General features: G+C 27.0%; 2 protein-coding genes across 2 annotated transcripts; one reads left to right on the plus strand and one right to left on the minus strand.

Moving 5' to 3' along the window:
• Positions 1-274: 274 nt before the first annotated feature.
• LOC132946923 (protein Smaug homolog 2-like) lies at positions 275-3,441 on the minus strand. Its single transcript, XM_061017039.1, has 5 exons — positions 3,306-3,441; positions 2,029-2,419; positions 1,728-1,960; positions 1,327-1,661; positions 275-1,251 (listed from the first exon to the last, which is right to left on the minus strand). Coding segments are annotated over exons 1-5 (1,308 nt in total). The 5' UTR covers positions 3,307-3,441; the 3' UTR covers positions 275-903.
• Positions 3,442-12,021: 8,580 nt separating this feature from the next.
• On the plus strand, positions 12,022-14,864 carry LOC132947122 (protein Smaug homolog 2-like). The gene is made up of 5 exons (XM_061017318.1): positions 12,022-12,147; positions 13,017-13,407; positions 13,476-13,708; positions 13,775-14,109; positions 14,185-14,864. Coding segments are annotated over exons 1-5 (1,308 nt in total). The 5' UTR covers positions 12,022-12,146; the 3' UTR covers positions 14,533-14,864.
• The last annotated feature ends 1,850 nt before the right edge of the window (positions 14,865-16,714 follow it).

The following is a 16,714-nucleotide window of genomic DNA, read 5'->3' on the forward strand; positions in this document are numbered from 1 at the left end:
CTATAAATGTAAAATCAAAAAGTATTTGAATTCTACCTATTGTTCTGTTCCCTGATAAAAGGGTGAAGGAAAATACTCAATTAGTACTATGTGTTATCCTTAACTCTGAAGAAGAATACATTTTGTACTCCCCTAGTTGTTGCATTTAAAATAGTAAAATTAAATTAAATTTTGCCAAATACCGCATATATTTTGATCATATTAAAAAAAAATTATCTCTCAGTTCTCAAACCAATAAATAATTGTAGTAGTCAACATTTTAATAAAACGCGTCTATATTATGAAAAATGTATAAAATAATCTAGTAATTTCATGAACAATAATATTATATCAAATGATGTAACCGTAAAAAGTACAAATAAAAAAAAAAGTTTAAAAAGTCATCTTTTTAAATTAACTATAAACAAAATAATAATACTAAAATAAACAAATGAGTCTTGTAATGGTTACACACATAATAAATAAAAACTTATGTAACACATTTAAAACAGAACAATTCAATTAAATTAAACTAACACAAAATCAAAAAACTCAACCATAATAGATTTTAAATATAATTAACACACAACAATAAAAATCAAAAATAAATCAAAGTCTTTTGGTTACGTAAAATAGTATTGGAATAAAATGTTTTGCCAATTATAAAATTATGCTGGTAATAAATATTATTCAAGTGTTTAAAGCACCGAATCATAAAGTTAACAACAATAAATTGTGGATAGGTACTAACAATTAAATACAACGTGCATCTGTATAAAAATATTAAAAATTAAGGTCGCAAACAATTAAATAAATTATAGGTAAAATAAAAATTATATAAAAATGAATCTAGTAAGCATCAGTCACAAAAAAAAAAATATAAAATGCATTATGCATATGTAATATCGAACAATAATGAAAACATCAGTTAAAGTTTCTAGGAATTCTATGGACTCGGCATTTTAAAGTTTCAGCAAACATCGATGTCTTGTCAATTTGATGTTTCATGAATGTTTGATTACCCAATATTAATAAGGTGCATTCCAAGTATTTATTGATAGACATTCCAAGTAGACTCTGGGCAGCTAAAGAACGAATTTTACCAAGTTTTTCTAGCAGTTGATTTAGCAGTTTCTCCATGACAAGGACTATGTCTTGTTGTAGTTGGTCGCCAACCACACAATTCTTGTTCGGTATGGGATAATGCAATATGTCTCGCATGTACGACATGAATTCACACAGTTCATTGGGAGTAACTTCCAAATCCAATACCTGTAATCAAAAGTAATTTAAGTACATTTATTAGTTTTGTTTACCCAAAAGTCATATATGTATTCAAAATATTACCAATAATAAGTTGTTCAACTTTTGCGACCGATCCCTCAACGCCTTTGTTGATAAACATATCTTTTTTTGTGCACCTTTTGTAATGGAATTTTTGTTAACTTTGGCTATGAAATCTTCAATATTGTCCTCATCGATGAATTCAATTTCCAGATAACTGAGACTGTTGAAGAACCATTGGTATTTATGTAGTTTCAAGTAGTGAAGCCATTTAGCAACTGCTCCATCCATATCTTGATTGAGAATCGTCAGGTCGATTAGTGACTGTGGGTCTCCCAAAGTAGTGGCTCTGTTGGTCTTTGCAATCATTTCCAGATGGTTGTAGCCAAAACATTCCACTGAAAAAACAAATTGTACATCATATTTAAGTATTGGTATGTGCTTAGTCAATGTTTAATTCTTACTTCTAAAATGTGGTAGACCAGGAGCAGAATTTAAATTTGTCGGTTGCAGAATGTTTTGCCAAACAGAAGTATTCGGCTGTTGAGCAGGCCGAATATTAAATGGTTGAAAAGGATCTATGTGTGGTGGTCTAAAATAATTTGGCCATAAGTTTCCTGTCAAAGTTTCTGTCGGCATGTAGTGGTGCTCACTATTGTTCAGTTGATTTACTTGGCAAATGAGATGTTTCAAATTCCTGAAAATTTATAAAATGTTGTTATATGTTGAAAAAATGCATTGAAAAAAATCAAGGTTTATACTCACTCGTGAATGATTGTTAAGTTTGGTGATTTCTCAATCAAATTGCATATTTTTACTGCTATCTCAATGTTGGTACCATTTTCAATTGTTTGGTTTAGCATACGTCTTAAAGTGTACATATACTCCTCTTTGGCCATTATGTTGTTATTTTTTACCAACATCAATGCTTCATGAAGTTTGACAAATGATTTTGACGGTTGATTATTTAACCATTTGGTAATTTTACTTGGATCATTAGAATCCAGTTCTCTTTTTTTCATCTCTCTATACAACACGGTGTATAGATCAGAATAGTTGAATGACAGATGATCTAGAGATTCACTTAGACGTTCTTGTCGCTCTTTGAATGATTTACACTGCATTAATGTTTCTGCTAGTTGTTTCATTTCGTCCACTGAAAATAAAAGCAACATTAAGAATGAATAAAATCACAGGAAATAATTTTTTTAATGGAAAAAATTATAAGTAGTCACCTACCTACCTAAATATATCAACTTTTGAAGACAAAAATAATAATACAATTCTATAATTTCACTTTCATTAAATTACATAAATTTCTTAAGACGATATTTGTTTAATCCTTCAGACCTACAAGAATCGTTATTATTATCGGAATCTCTTTTAATTAAAAATTAACTTTATATTAGACTTTTAAAAATAAAAAATGTAAACATTTAAATGAATATTATAAATTGATTTGATACATTATTTAAACATATCTTACTCCCAAAAAAATTATTCTCTTTAATTTTTATAAGTAATTGGTCATTTTACCGTAAGAATGAAAGATTACTCAAAAACATAAATAAAAAATCATTTTGCGTTAATGCGTTGTCTATAATAAGTTGCGACTTGCGAGTGAGCCAGAGAAAGAAAATATTCAGTGGACTGCAGCCTCTTAAAATCTACCTATCTAAAATTAATTCAGACGAAAATCTTATTTGAACGAATTTTTAACGGTGTTTTTATGGGCTGACAGATCATAATTTATATCCATACATGTTTATTTAATCTTAGATGTGGTTTTTTCAAAAAAGGTTTAAAAATATTATTATTTTTATTATTTAATACTATTATTGTAATTACGTTTAATAAATAAATAAATTAGGTATGACGTGAATATTGATTTATATGTATTTTATATAACATACCTATTAACATTTTCTTACATGTGAATAATAAAGCCTCAATTTAAAGTTTTCGGTGGTGGTACGTACTTATAATAAGTTTTTTTGTTATTATATGGATTATTTATAAAATAAGAAAATGTCGACACTTACTGTTGAAATATTCCGTTGATTTATCGGTATCACGACGTTTGGTTCCTAGGTAGGTGGTAAATGTGTTGGTATATTGACTGCACAAGACGTTCGAATTGTAAGATCTCTTGAAAAGAGCGTCGACGTTTCACTTCAACGTCAGAACACGGTTTGTTGGTCGCTCGCTTGATCGTCTGGTCCTCGGGTTGTTTTTTTCCAATACCCCCTCTCAAAAACCACTTTTTACCATGCGATAGGAACTATTTTTTTTGTAGGTAGATAGATAGCTGCTGGTCACATATGCCTGCATCCCTATATTTTATCCGTAACTATATAATAATATATGTTAATATATAGTTAATACGTACAATAACAGTATATATATGTTATTGTATTTATTTTAAGATAGCCTTGATTTTATATTGTTTGGTAGGTACCTATATAATAATATGTATGATTTATACAGTTTTAAATATACAATATCATACAATATTTGAGCTGTTTACGGACATATTCAGTTTCCACATTTTTTTTTTTTATTCTATAATTATCAATACAATTTTATTTATTTGTTAAAAAAGCTTGACAATTTAATATAAGGCTCCTAATACATTTTTTTAAGGACAGATAAAAAATATTTAAAATTTATATTCACAATTTTTTTTATAAACATATTAAGTTTAAATATTGACAAAATACGTCATATTCACGAAAATGTGCAAATTATTTTGAGTTAGAAATTCATAAAAAATTGTCTTTTTAAATGTAAGATGTCACAAACAAAAATGACTACAAGCAAGTCAAATTAAATTTTTATGAGCGTTTGAAGTTCATAAGTTTACAACATTGGATATTCACTCAATTTCTCATGTACCTCACGATTTTCTTATGTTGTAATTCATAAACGAATAACTGTAGATATATAAAAATTGCTCTTAATGTATATTTTTTCAATTCCTATTTTGACTCGTTTTGAGCTGTTTACGGACGATTTCAAATTTAAATTATTTAGTTTTTTTTTCCATGAATATCAATAAAGTTTTTGTTTTGTTGGACCAAAAAGCGTGAACATTTAATATAAAGCTCCTGATATATTGATTATTGTTACAATAGCAGTTAAAAAATATTAAAAACAGATAGGAAAAATTTTTTTTTATAAGCATTCAAAGTTTGAATTTTGACAACATTTATCAAATTTAAGATTTAAAAACGATTTTGTAGTTAAATATTTATAAAATGTTCATCTTTTATAACTAAGGATTGAAAATTTTAAACAAGGCTGATGCAGTGGCGTGTATCATAAAAAAAATAATACAGCCGTAGCCATTTTCCTCCAAAAAATTTTTAAATAATTCTTGACCATTTTCCTCCACTTTCCATTTTTCTTCAATAAATAATAAATAAAATAATAAAATAGTTAATATAAATAATTTATGCATATTAAAAAAATAAATAATATTCTTCAGTAGGCTCAATTGACAGCTGATATTGATATAGCCGATACCAGAATGTATCAATCGAAAATGTGATCCTATATAGCAGTAGGGATTGCGTTTGAAAAAAATTCTGTTTTATATTATCTACAATTAAAACGTTACGGAATTTTTGCTTCTATCATTGTTTGAAACTAATACGTTATACAAGTTTTGCGTTTATCGTTATTTAAAATAGTGTTAATACCTATAAAATTAAAAAATAATAACTAATTCTGGTAAGTAATGGCCCGGATATGAAATATAATATATATATATATCAATTCTTAGATTGTCGCATGAAATAAATGTTTCTACGAAACCAATAGACCTTTTAAATAAATAGATTTTAAAATATTTCGTTTTTCGTTATTTTTTGTTTAATGATAAATAATATATTTTGTTAATCGTTATGTTTTGTTTTGCGGTATTTAATTATTTTTGATTATCTATCGCTTTCTGTTATAATTACGTACAAATGTCAATCGTTTTTTGTCAAATATAACGTTATTATAACGTTTGCAAGCCCTGGATCCTAGCCCTACCTACTCTATCTTTATAATACGGAACGTATAATACTACAACACTGGCTAAAATATTGGAGGAAAATAATATACAGTCTAAAATAATGTGGAAGAAAATGGAAACCAACCTTTTTTTATGGAGGAAAATGAACAGTGGAGGAAAACGGTATCTCGTTTTCGGAGGAAAATGGAACCGCCCCATAATACTGTTATACCGACCTATAAAATATCTTATTTTTCTTCTATCAATACCCACCCACCCACCCATATTTAAGAGTAAATGGACATTTTCCTCCCGGACATTTCCCCCCTAACCTCCCTGATTGTTTTCGGTCTAGTAGGACATTTCCCCCCCATTTTTTTTATGTTTATTATTGACTTATAATAATATTGAATTTAATAATATAATATTATTTTTTTTTTTTAATAAAATATAAAATATATAAACATTTTTTATTTTCATAAATATAATAGATTATAAATGTATATGCGTTTGATCCACTGAACTAGATACTTAAAACAATAAAAAAATTATGTTATGTTCAAATTTGGAGGGAATTACATATTAAATAACCAAGAATAACGATTTTGTTATATTGTTGTAATTTTATAATATTAATGCAACTTACCAGCTACCGTATTAATAATAATTAATAAGTAAGTAATAACTAATAAGTAATAACAACATAAATATTTTATATTAAATGACAAACCGTCACCGCTCAGAATCGTTTTTCGTATACAATGATATTATATCATTAAATTCAAATTTAATACCATCCATTAAACAGTGACCCACTTGAAACCTTCTGTACAGCAGGGTGACATCCACTTACCCAATTTTTTTTTTTAATTTATAATATTCTTAACACAAATTTATTTAGTACGTATGTTATCCAGGAAGTATTAGGTCAGGCCATGGCTTGACTAGTGACTGGACTGAATCGTAGTTTCATCTATGACCGTCTCGTCTCGGAATCGTTTTTAACGTAGGTATAAAATAATTTACCATTGAATTCCATTCTCTTCATGTACATTAGATAAAAAATGTTGATATGCATTATTAATAAAATATAAATTTATTGTTAATATAGCTTTTGTCCCTACTTCCCCATAGGCCATGGCCCATGACCACCTTTTAATAATTTTGCAAAATCTCATAAGTATGGGGTTATTTTTTTCTGGGATTATCTACACGGACAGTTTTGGTCCCCGGCCAATATTTTTCCATTAGATAACCCTTTTAAAACGTTTAATGTCAAAAAATTATTTTGTATTTAATTATTTAATTATTTTTATTTTGTTCAGTGTTACATTTTGAAATGTTTGTTTTTATTGATAAAAACGTTTTTTTACATTTTCAAATTTTAATATTTAGATATACTTAAATAATATAATAAAAAAGATATTTTATAATTTGTAAATTAATATAGGTAAACATTTAATAATTAATAGTCAATAATAATTGAATAATGTAAAGAAAAAAGTATTTTTATTATTATGGTTTGATACTGCGTGTGAGTCATTAAATGTACGTTAAGTACATTTTTTTTGCGTGGTGTCGAGGACCGGAGAAGGAACTAAGTTTGCCAATACTTCTCCTCCGACCCAAAAATCGTTACAAATCAAATACAACATATTTTTAGTGAATCCCGGAAAATAAATCCCCCGACCCTATAGGAAAAAAAACCTCAGACAACAATATTCCTCACAATCACATGCAAATGGTTGAACAAATATTTTTTAAACGCTAATTAGTGTCTATAATTACTATTTACCACATTATTAATATTTAACTACAAATACGGAAATTATATTATATTATACTATATTATTATATCATTCAAAAACATGATATATCGTGTAGTAAACCGATCGACCGCTTTACTACATTACAATAAATATATTACTTATAATATATATTATATCACATATTATACAGATTTGATATTATTTTATTATACTACGAATTTACATTTAAGCAATCGACAACAGTTAGCCGCCGCACTTGTTGTTTCTACTTTCGTCAATTCTAAGAATCAAGACGGGTGACATTTATCCAAAATGCACATTGCCAATAATCAGTTTTTATTATTAATAAAAACTCAAGGATGGGATAACAACAACAACACCTGCGTCGGTACTCTTTTGATCCTCCTCCTAGTTCTTTACCGTGTATCTATTAGCTAGGGGAGACTCAGTATGTGTCTCTGTCCATAGCTAAATCAGAATTAGTACAACCAATACTTGTAAGACTTAGCTGGTGGTGGAGCTTGCCCTCCACATCGCCGCCAATTCAGGTCTATTCCCAAAATACTTTTTGACTAGTGCTAACAACTAATTTCTCGGGCAGATGCTTTTCGCTCTGTCCTCAAACTTATATAGATTTCATAAACAATTATACTGTATTTAACTTAATAAATTACTTATACTTAAATTACTATGTCACTTGTTACTCTGCAAACCTCTCCTTTGAAAAACCTATTCATAAAACCGCCTCGATCTCGTCTGCTGTCTGTTGTCTGTAGTCTATAGCTGCTCCGCTGAATAATTCGCGTTCAGATTAATTAAATACCTATATTTACAGTTATTTTAGTTTTATTCATATTATAACAAAAACCAATATAGATTTGGTCGATGTGTTGCGTACACTATACAGCATTTGTGTGAAATACCTTTCGCTGAACTGGACATTGGCATGGCCGATTTTATTTATATACACTTATTAAGTTATAACTATAAAGTCAAAGGACACCACTTGACAGGTATTGTAAAAAAAATCAATGTATTTATTTCCATGTAACATAGTAACGTTTGATAAAAAAAAAGGTTTTTCGTAGAACATAGCTAGTAGGATAAGGCTGACCGGTTGCGGTTGCGGCGGCCTTTGTTGTTCCTTACTCCACGTCACCACCTGTCAGCTGTCTCCCGTATGGAGACTGCAGTGGAATGTAGATTGTAGAGTTTAATCTAATAATATGGTGCCAAATATTTCTAAATAGTAGAGTGTAGGAAAGAAGTCTGTGTATCGTACCTTTGTCGTTATCAGCAAATGATTGTAAATGTATAAAACTTAAAAAAAATACTATGGTCTCAATTGCAATGATTTTTTTTCAAGACTACCTACCTGGTATATATACAAATTTTGTGACAGATAATTTATCACAAATTAAAAAGGTGTTATAGTTTACCAGGGAAATACCTATTATAGCGACAATATCCACTCTTCAATGATTATATTATAATATATGTAATATTTCTTGATATTTAATTTAAATTACAAATACCTAATTTAAGAAAGTATTTGAAATTCTTTGTTCAAGTATTTTAAGAAAAAGTATTCGAATAGACACCACCTCCTTCATTTGTTTTTTTTTTACAATTTAGTTATACAAACTTTAAAAAATTAACACATTTTATATATCTTATACTAAAACATTTGAATAGTGAATAGAGTTAAAGTCTACATAGTACCTATACTATTGTTTTAGGTATTGGGTACCTACGTAGGTTTTTTTTGTTATGAACTATGAAGTATATTGAAGAATTATATTCATACCTAAGTATTATAATTCATAATTAAATATTACGTTATTACGCAGGTTCCTATAATGTTACCAATGTTCTTTTACATTTTGATAAGATACCCATTAGGTAATTACATTTTTTTGTTCAACATTTACTTCTCTATGTACCTAGTAAAAAGAAAACGTACAAATTATTCAATTCACAAGATTAACATTTTAAAAAATTATTTAAATTGTATTTTAATATTCTTATACAACAATATATTACAATTGTATGGGCCATTATCAATATGATGACCTCCAAAAATATTATTTATTAATTACATAAAAACCATTTTTTAATTTAGTGAATTGATTCATAAATTATACCAACAAATAAACTTAATCCCATGATTAGAAAATAATAATATACTTAACTATAGTAGATAATTCAAATCAATTATTATTTTACACCAAGAACTCGAAAGTCGATTGATTTTATGAATATGATTTTCATTCCAACAAGGTAAAAATGTAATTTATAAGTCATAGTTTATTGTGTGGCAAGGGCAAGAAGTGAGCTATTTCGCCCAAGACTGAAATTGCCTTCCCACATGAGCCACACATACTATTTTTCATTACGCCTCTGCGTTAATTGATCGCGCCATCACGGCAAAGGTAATTCAGGCTAGGATTTATGCAACAACCAGACTATTCTACGAAAACAATATTTCATGAAAGAAACGATTTGGTTTTATTTATTTAAAGCGTCATGCATGGAGGTTATAATATATGAATATAAGATGTAACAAAAAGTTGATGTTTTGTAAGGACCGTGGTATAGATTTAAGTATAAATAATAATTATTATATCAAAATAAAATAAGAATAAAAAAATGTAATCAAGGCAAAGGTAATGCATTATGCGGGGATCTATGCAGCAACTAAATTATTATACGAAAACAATTTCATGAAAGAAAATATATTACAATTTATAATATATAAGTAGGTACTGCTAATATAGCCTACATGTACCTACGAACAAATAGGCATGTACTCTTAAATTAAATAATATAACTGCTTACTAAGAAAATAATGATCCATAGACCATAATCCAATATTTTCTTTAGTAAAAAATATTTTAATTTATCATATAATATAATCGATTCAAACTAAGTCTCAATAGTATAAAACTCGAGACAATAATCAAAAAATATTCTCTATTTAACGAGAGCTGCTGTACTTACCTACTACGACCACCCTACAAAAAAAATATGAAACACAATTTTTTTAGATTCTGAGCGGAGCGATGAATGTATTGATTTTACAATGATGTGTTTTTTTATTTTTGTGTTTGTTAATGGTTGGTAAGTAATTTTCAAAAGTGTGAAAAACAAAAAAATAATAATTTAAAATAATGTTATAAGGTAATAAGGTATTGTAGTATAAGTATAATATAACTAATAAATGATATATGTAATACATTGTACTGAGACATGACGTATCTACTTTTAAAAAAAAAATTACTCTGACATAGTATATATACATCAATTGATTTCAAGATAATAATATGTACTATGTAGTTCCTACTGCAACACGTAAATAAAATTTTTATAATATGCATGTAATATATTAATACTTTAGTTTTATGACGAACTCTGTTCGAAATTAAATTTTTTTTTTTATATATTTATTTATTTAATTTGTCTTTTTTTTGTGGATTTTTTTCTGACTACCACATAATATAATAATATGTTTGTTATATATTTTGTATTGATTATAATTTATCACGCATTTCAACCCCAAATAATAATAAAATAATAATTTATAATACTAAATATCATATTTAAATAATTAATAATAGAGAGTTACTTTTAGTTTGATTTAATATAAAGATAGTTGTATTGAATCCAGGAAAAAAATCCCCGACCCTAGGAAAGAAAATCCCCAGACTACAATAATACTCACAACCACATGCAAATAGTTGAACAAATATTTTTTAAACGTTAATTAGTATCTATAATTACCAATTACCACATTATTAATATTTAATTACAAATACGTATATAATATTATTTTATTAAAAAAATAATATATTATAAATAATATTTTGATTTAAATTACGATAATATATTATGTGTAATTCAACTTAATTAACTTAACAACTTTACAAATATAGCATATAAAAATATTTCGAATGATCGATTATTGTGATGATACGTCAAATAATATAGTTAAAAACATAGTATACAAAAATATTATATAAAATATAGGTAATAATAATAATAATTATCAAACAATAATTCATTAAATGTAGACACGAGACATATTACACATAATATATAATCGTAATTTAAAATAAAATATTGTCTGTAATTTATAATTTTTTTAATAGAATAATATAATTTTCGTATTCGTAATTAAATATTAATAATGTGGTAAATGGTAATTATAGGTACTAATTAACGTTTAAAAAATATTTGTTCAACCATTTACATGGGGTTGTGAGTTATATTGTAGTCTGGGGATTTTTTTTTCGATTACTGTTGTATTAGGGGTAAGTCACCAATTCATTATTAAGTCTACTATGCGATGATAATGAATCCAGGCAAATTATCTAAACAAAGACATATTTTATTATTTAACAATTTATACTCCAAACTACTGTTATTTGAAACTGTAATTAAATTACTATAAATTATACATACGATAGAATTCTATAATAAGCACAGAATGGATTAAAATAAAATTTAAAGTTTAAATTTAATCTATTTCGAGGTTTAAGTGTTTAACATTAATATTTCAAAAACATTTATAAACCATATTATATAATATTGTATAATTGTATATTTATGATTGTTCAAATCATACATATTATTATATAGTTATACCTACACAACAATATAAATTAATTTATATTGGAATATACCTAGTTGAAATAAAATCAACGATATCTTAAATACAATAACATATGTCCACTGTTATTGTATGTATAAACTATGTATTAGCAAGTATTAATGTATTATCATATAGTTATGGATAAAATAGAGGGATGTACCTACCTAGTAAAATATAGGGATGCAGGCATATGCAGTGAACAGCAGCTATCTATCTACCTAGTTCCTATCGCATAGTAAAAAGTGGTTTTTGAGAGGGGGTATTGGAATAAAACAACCCGACAACCTGCAGACGATCAAGCGATCAACCAACAAACCGTGTTCTGACGTTGAAGTGAAACGTCGACGCTCTTTTCAAGAGATCTTACAATTCGAACGTCTTTTGCAGTCAATATACCAACACATTTACCACCTACCTAGGAACCAAACGTCGTGATACCGATATATCAACGGAATACTTAAACAGTAAGTGTCGACATTTTTTTATTTTATAAATAATCCATATAATAACAAAAAAAATTATTATAAGTACGTACCACCACCGAAAACTTTAAATTGAAGCTTTATTATTCACATGTCTGAAAATGTTTATAGGTATGTTATATAAAATACATATAAATCAATATTCACGTCACACCTAATTTATTTATTTATTAAACGTAATTACAATAATAGTCTTAAAAAATAAAAATAATAATATTTTTAAACCTTTTTTGAAAAAAACACATCTAAGATTAAATAAACATGTATGTATATAAATTATGATCTGTCGGCCCATAAAAACACCGTTAAAAATTCGTCCAATTAAGATTTTCGTCTGAATTGATTTTAGATAGGTAGATTTTAAGAGGCTGCAGTCCACTGAATATTTTCTTTCTCTGGCCCACTCGCAACATATTATAGACAACGCATTAACGCAAAATGATTTTTTATTTATGTTTTTGAGTAATCTTTCATTCTTACGGTAAAATGACCAATTACTTATAAAAATTAAAGAGAATAATCTTTTTGGGAGTAAGATATGTTTAAATAATGTATCAAATCAATTTATAATATTCATTTAAATGTTTACATTTTTTATTTTTATAAGTCTTATATAAAGTTAATTTTTAATTAAAAGAAATTCCGATAATAATAATAACGATTCTTGTGGGTCTGAAGGATTAAACAAATATCGTCTTAAGAAATTTAATGAAAGTGAAATTATAGAATTGTATTATTATTTTTGTCTTCAAAAGTTGATATATTTAGGTAGGTGACTACTTATAATTTTTTCCATTAAAAAAATTATTTCCTGTGATTTTATTCATTCTTAATGTTGCTTTTATTTTCAGTGGACGAAATGAAACAACTAGCAGAAACATTAATGCAGTGTAAATCATTCAAAGAGCGACAAGAACGTCTGAGTGAATCTCTAGATCATCTGTCATTCAACTATCCTGATCTATACACCGTGTTGTATAGAGAGATGAAAAAAAGAGAACTGGATTCTAATGATCCAAGTAAAATTACCAAATGGTTAAATAATCAACCGTCAAAATCATTTGTCAAACTTCATGAAGCATTGATGTTGGTAAAAAATAACAACATAATGGCCAAAGAGGAGTATATGTACACTTTAAGACGTATGCTAAACCAAACAATTGAAAATGGTACCAACATTGAGATAGCAGTAAAAATATGCAATTTGATTGAGAAATCACCAAACTTAACAATCATTCACGAGTGAGTATAAACCTTGATTTTTTTCAATGCATTTTTTCAACATATAACAACATTTTATAAATTTTCAGGAATTTGAAACATCTCATTCGCCAAGTAAATCAACTGAACAATAGTGAGCACCACTACATGCCGACAGAAACCTTGACAGGAAACTTGTGGCCAAATTATTTTAGACCACCACACATAGATCCTTTTCAACCATTTAATATTCGGCCTGCTCAACAACCGAATACTTCTGTTTGGCCAAACATTCTGCAACCGACAAATTTAAATTCTGCTCCTGGTCTACCACATTTTAGAAGTAAGAATTAATCATTGACTAAGCACATAATAATACTTAAATATGATGTACAATTTGTTTTTTCAGTGGAATGTTTTGGCTACAACCATCTGGAAATGATTGCAAAGACCAACAGGGCCACTACTTTGGGAGACCCACAGTCACTAATCGACCTGACGATTCTCAATCAAGATATGGATGGAGCAGTTGCTAAATGGCTTCACTACTTGAAACTTCATAAATACCAATGGTTCTTCAACAGTCTCAGTTATCTGGAAATTGAATTCATCGATGAGGACAATATTGAAGATTTCATAGCCAAAGTTAACAAAAATTCCATTACAAAAGGTGCACAAAAAAAGATATGTTTATCAACAAAGGCGTTGAGGGATCGGTCGCAAAAGTTGAACAACTTATTATTGGTAATATTTTGAATACATATATGACTTTTGGGTAAACAAAACTAATAAATGTACTTAAATTACTTTTGATTACAGGTATTGGATTTGGAAGTTACTCCCAATGAACTGTGTGAATTTATGTCGTACATGCGAGACATATTGCATTATCCCATACCGAACAAGAATTGTGTGGTTGGCGACCAACTACAACAAGACATAGTCCTTGTCATGGAGAAACTGCTAAATCAACTGCTAGAAAAACTTGGTAAAATTCGTTCTTTAGTTGCCCAGAGTCTACTTGGAATGTCTATCAATAAATACTTGGAATGCACCTTATTAATATTCGGTAATCAAACATTCATGAAACATCAAATTGACAAGACATTGATGTTTGCTGAAACTTTAAAATGCAGAGTCCATAGAATTCCTAGAAACTTTAACTAATGTTTTCATTATTGTTCGATATTACATATGCATAATGCATTTTATATTTTTTTTTTTTGTGACTGATGCCTATCAGATTCATTTTTATATAATTGTTATTTTACCTATAATTTATTTAATTGTTTGCGACCTTAATTTTTAATATTTTTATACAGATGCAGGTTGTATTAAATTGTTAGTATTCACAATTTATTGTTGTTAACTTAATAATTTGGTGCTTCAAACACTTGAATAATATTTATTACAAGCACAATTTTATAATTGGCAAAACATTTTATTCCAATACTATTTTACGTAACCAAAAGACTTTGATTTTATTTTCGATTTTTATTGTTGTGTGTTAATTATATTTAAAATCTATTATGGTTGAGTTTTTTGATTTTGTGTTAGTTTAATTTAATTGAATTGTTCTGTTTTAAATGTGTTACATTAGTTTTTATTTATTATGTGTGTAACCATTACAAGACTCATTTGTTTATTTTAGTATTATTATTTTGTTTATAGTTAATTTAAAAAGATGACTTTTTAAACTTTTTTTTTTATTTGTACTTTTTACGGTTACATCATTTGATATAATATTATTGTTCATGAAATTACTAGATTATTTTATACATTTTTCATAATATAGACGCGTTTTATTAAAATGTTGACTACTACAATTATTTATTGGTTTGAGAACTGAGAGATAATTTTTTTTTAATATGATCAAAATATATGCGGTATTTGGCAAAATTTAATTTAATTTTACTATTTTGAGTGCAACAACTAGGGGAGTACAAAATGTATTCTTCTTCAGAGTTATGTATAACACATAGTACTAATTGAGTATTTTTCTTCACCCTTTTATCAGGGAACAGAGCAATAGGTAGAATTCAAATACTTTTTGATTTTACATTTATACAATTATAGGGTTGATAAAAAATGTAAGGAGTTAGTTTTATGAACTTATGCATTATTTATTGTTGTTTTGTTTATTAATTATTAAATTATAATCATTTTTGATCCATAATTTACAGTATATTAATCAATGAATTTTATTTTTATATTATATAAATAAAATGTTCAGTGTAATATATTTTTGACATAGGTAATTCAAATATTAATACTTTTTCATCATCATCATCTCTTCTGTGGCGCACATTATTTAATTGTTAATATTATATTTATGTTTTATTTATTGCGTTGGTTGTAGGCATTATACCATATGCAGTATTACAGTTAATAATTTTCCAATGATTTGTTTATGTTTTTATTAGTATAAAGTTTATTCGGTTTTAAAATGTTTTAGGCAAAACCTTTAAACATCGTCCACACATTTTTTTTTGGCCTCTGAAATTTATTTTTAAAATAAAACAGTTTATTATAACATATTGAATGAAGTTATGCTACTGGAATTTAATTTAATCACTACTGCTGACCTAAATATCATTGGATAACATAACCCTGTCTTTGTGGATTGAATAAATAACATACAGTAGAACCTCGATTATCCGAACCTCCGTTATACGAACCCTCTATTATCCGAACTATAATTAGCGTATACGAACGTTCTGTTATCCGAACATGAAAATTTGTATCCGGCAGGTATTGATAATTATGTCAAAAAAATATAATAAATGTCATGTATTTAATTATGTATTTATTTATTTCTAATAATGTATGTATGTACCTAATGTATTTCTAATAATTTAATGTATTTCTGATAATGTAATGTAATATGTAATGCAATTCTAATAAAATATTTATAATAATAATAAATATTTAATTATAAAAATAATAAATAATTAATACATAATATTATAAACATTTTTTATTTTATATTTCCAATATCCGAACTTTTGCGTATTCGAACTAGGTGCGGTCTCAATTAGTTCGGATAATCGAGGTTCTACTGTAGATATATTTTGAATGAATGAAGGAATAGTAATATTTCATATTAGTGTAATAATTAAATGATCATAATTGAATATAAAATACTTTAAAATGTATTCTTGTTTGTAATTCAATATTTCAATGACCATTCCACCAGCTAGTCACGCTATATTTGTGGAAGCACTCAAAAAAATTCCAATGCCAATGGTAAAATTAAAAAAAAAATCATATAAACCTGCAGGTTTTGTTTTATCCATTTTACATGTCTGGAAATAACTTTTCAAAGGTAATTTTATTTATTCATATTGGC

This window comes from Metopolophium dirhodum, chromosome 6 (assembly GCF_019925205.1).
Source record: "Metopolophium dirhodum isolate CAU chromosome 6, ASM1992520v1, whole genome shotgun sequence".
NCBI lineage: Eukaryota > Metazoa > Arthropoda > Insecta > Hemiptera > Aphididae > Metopolophium > Metopolophium dirhodum.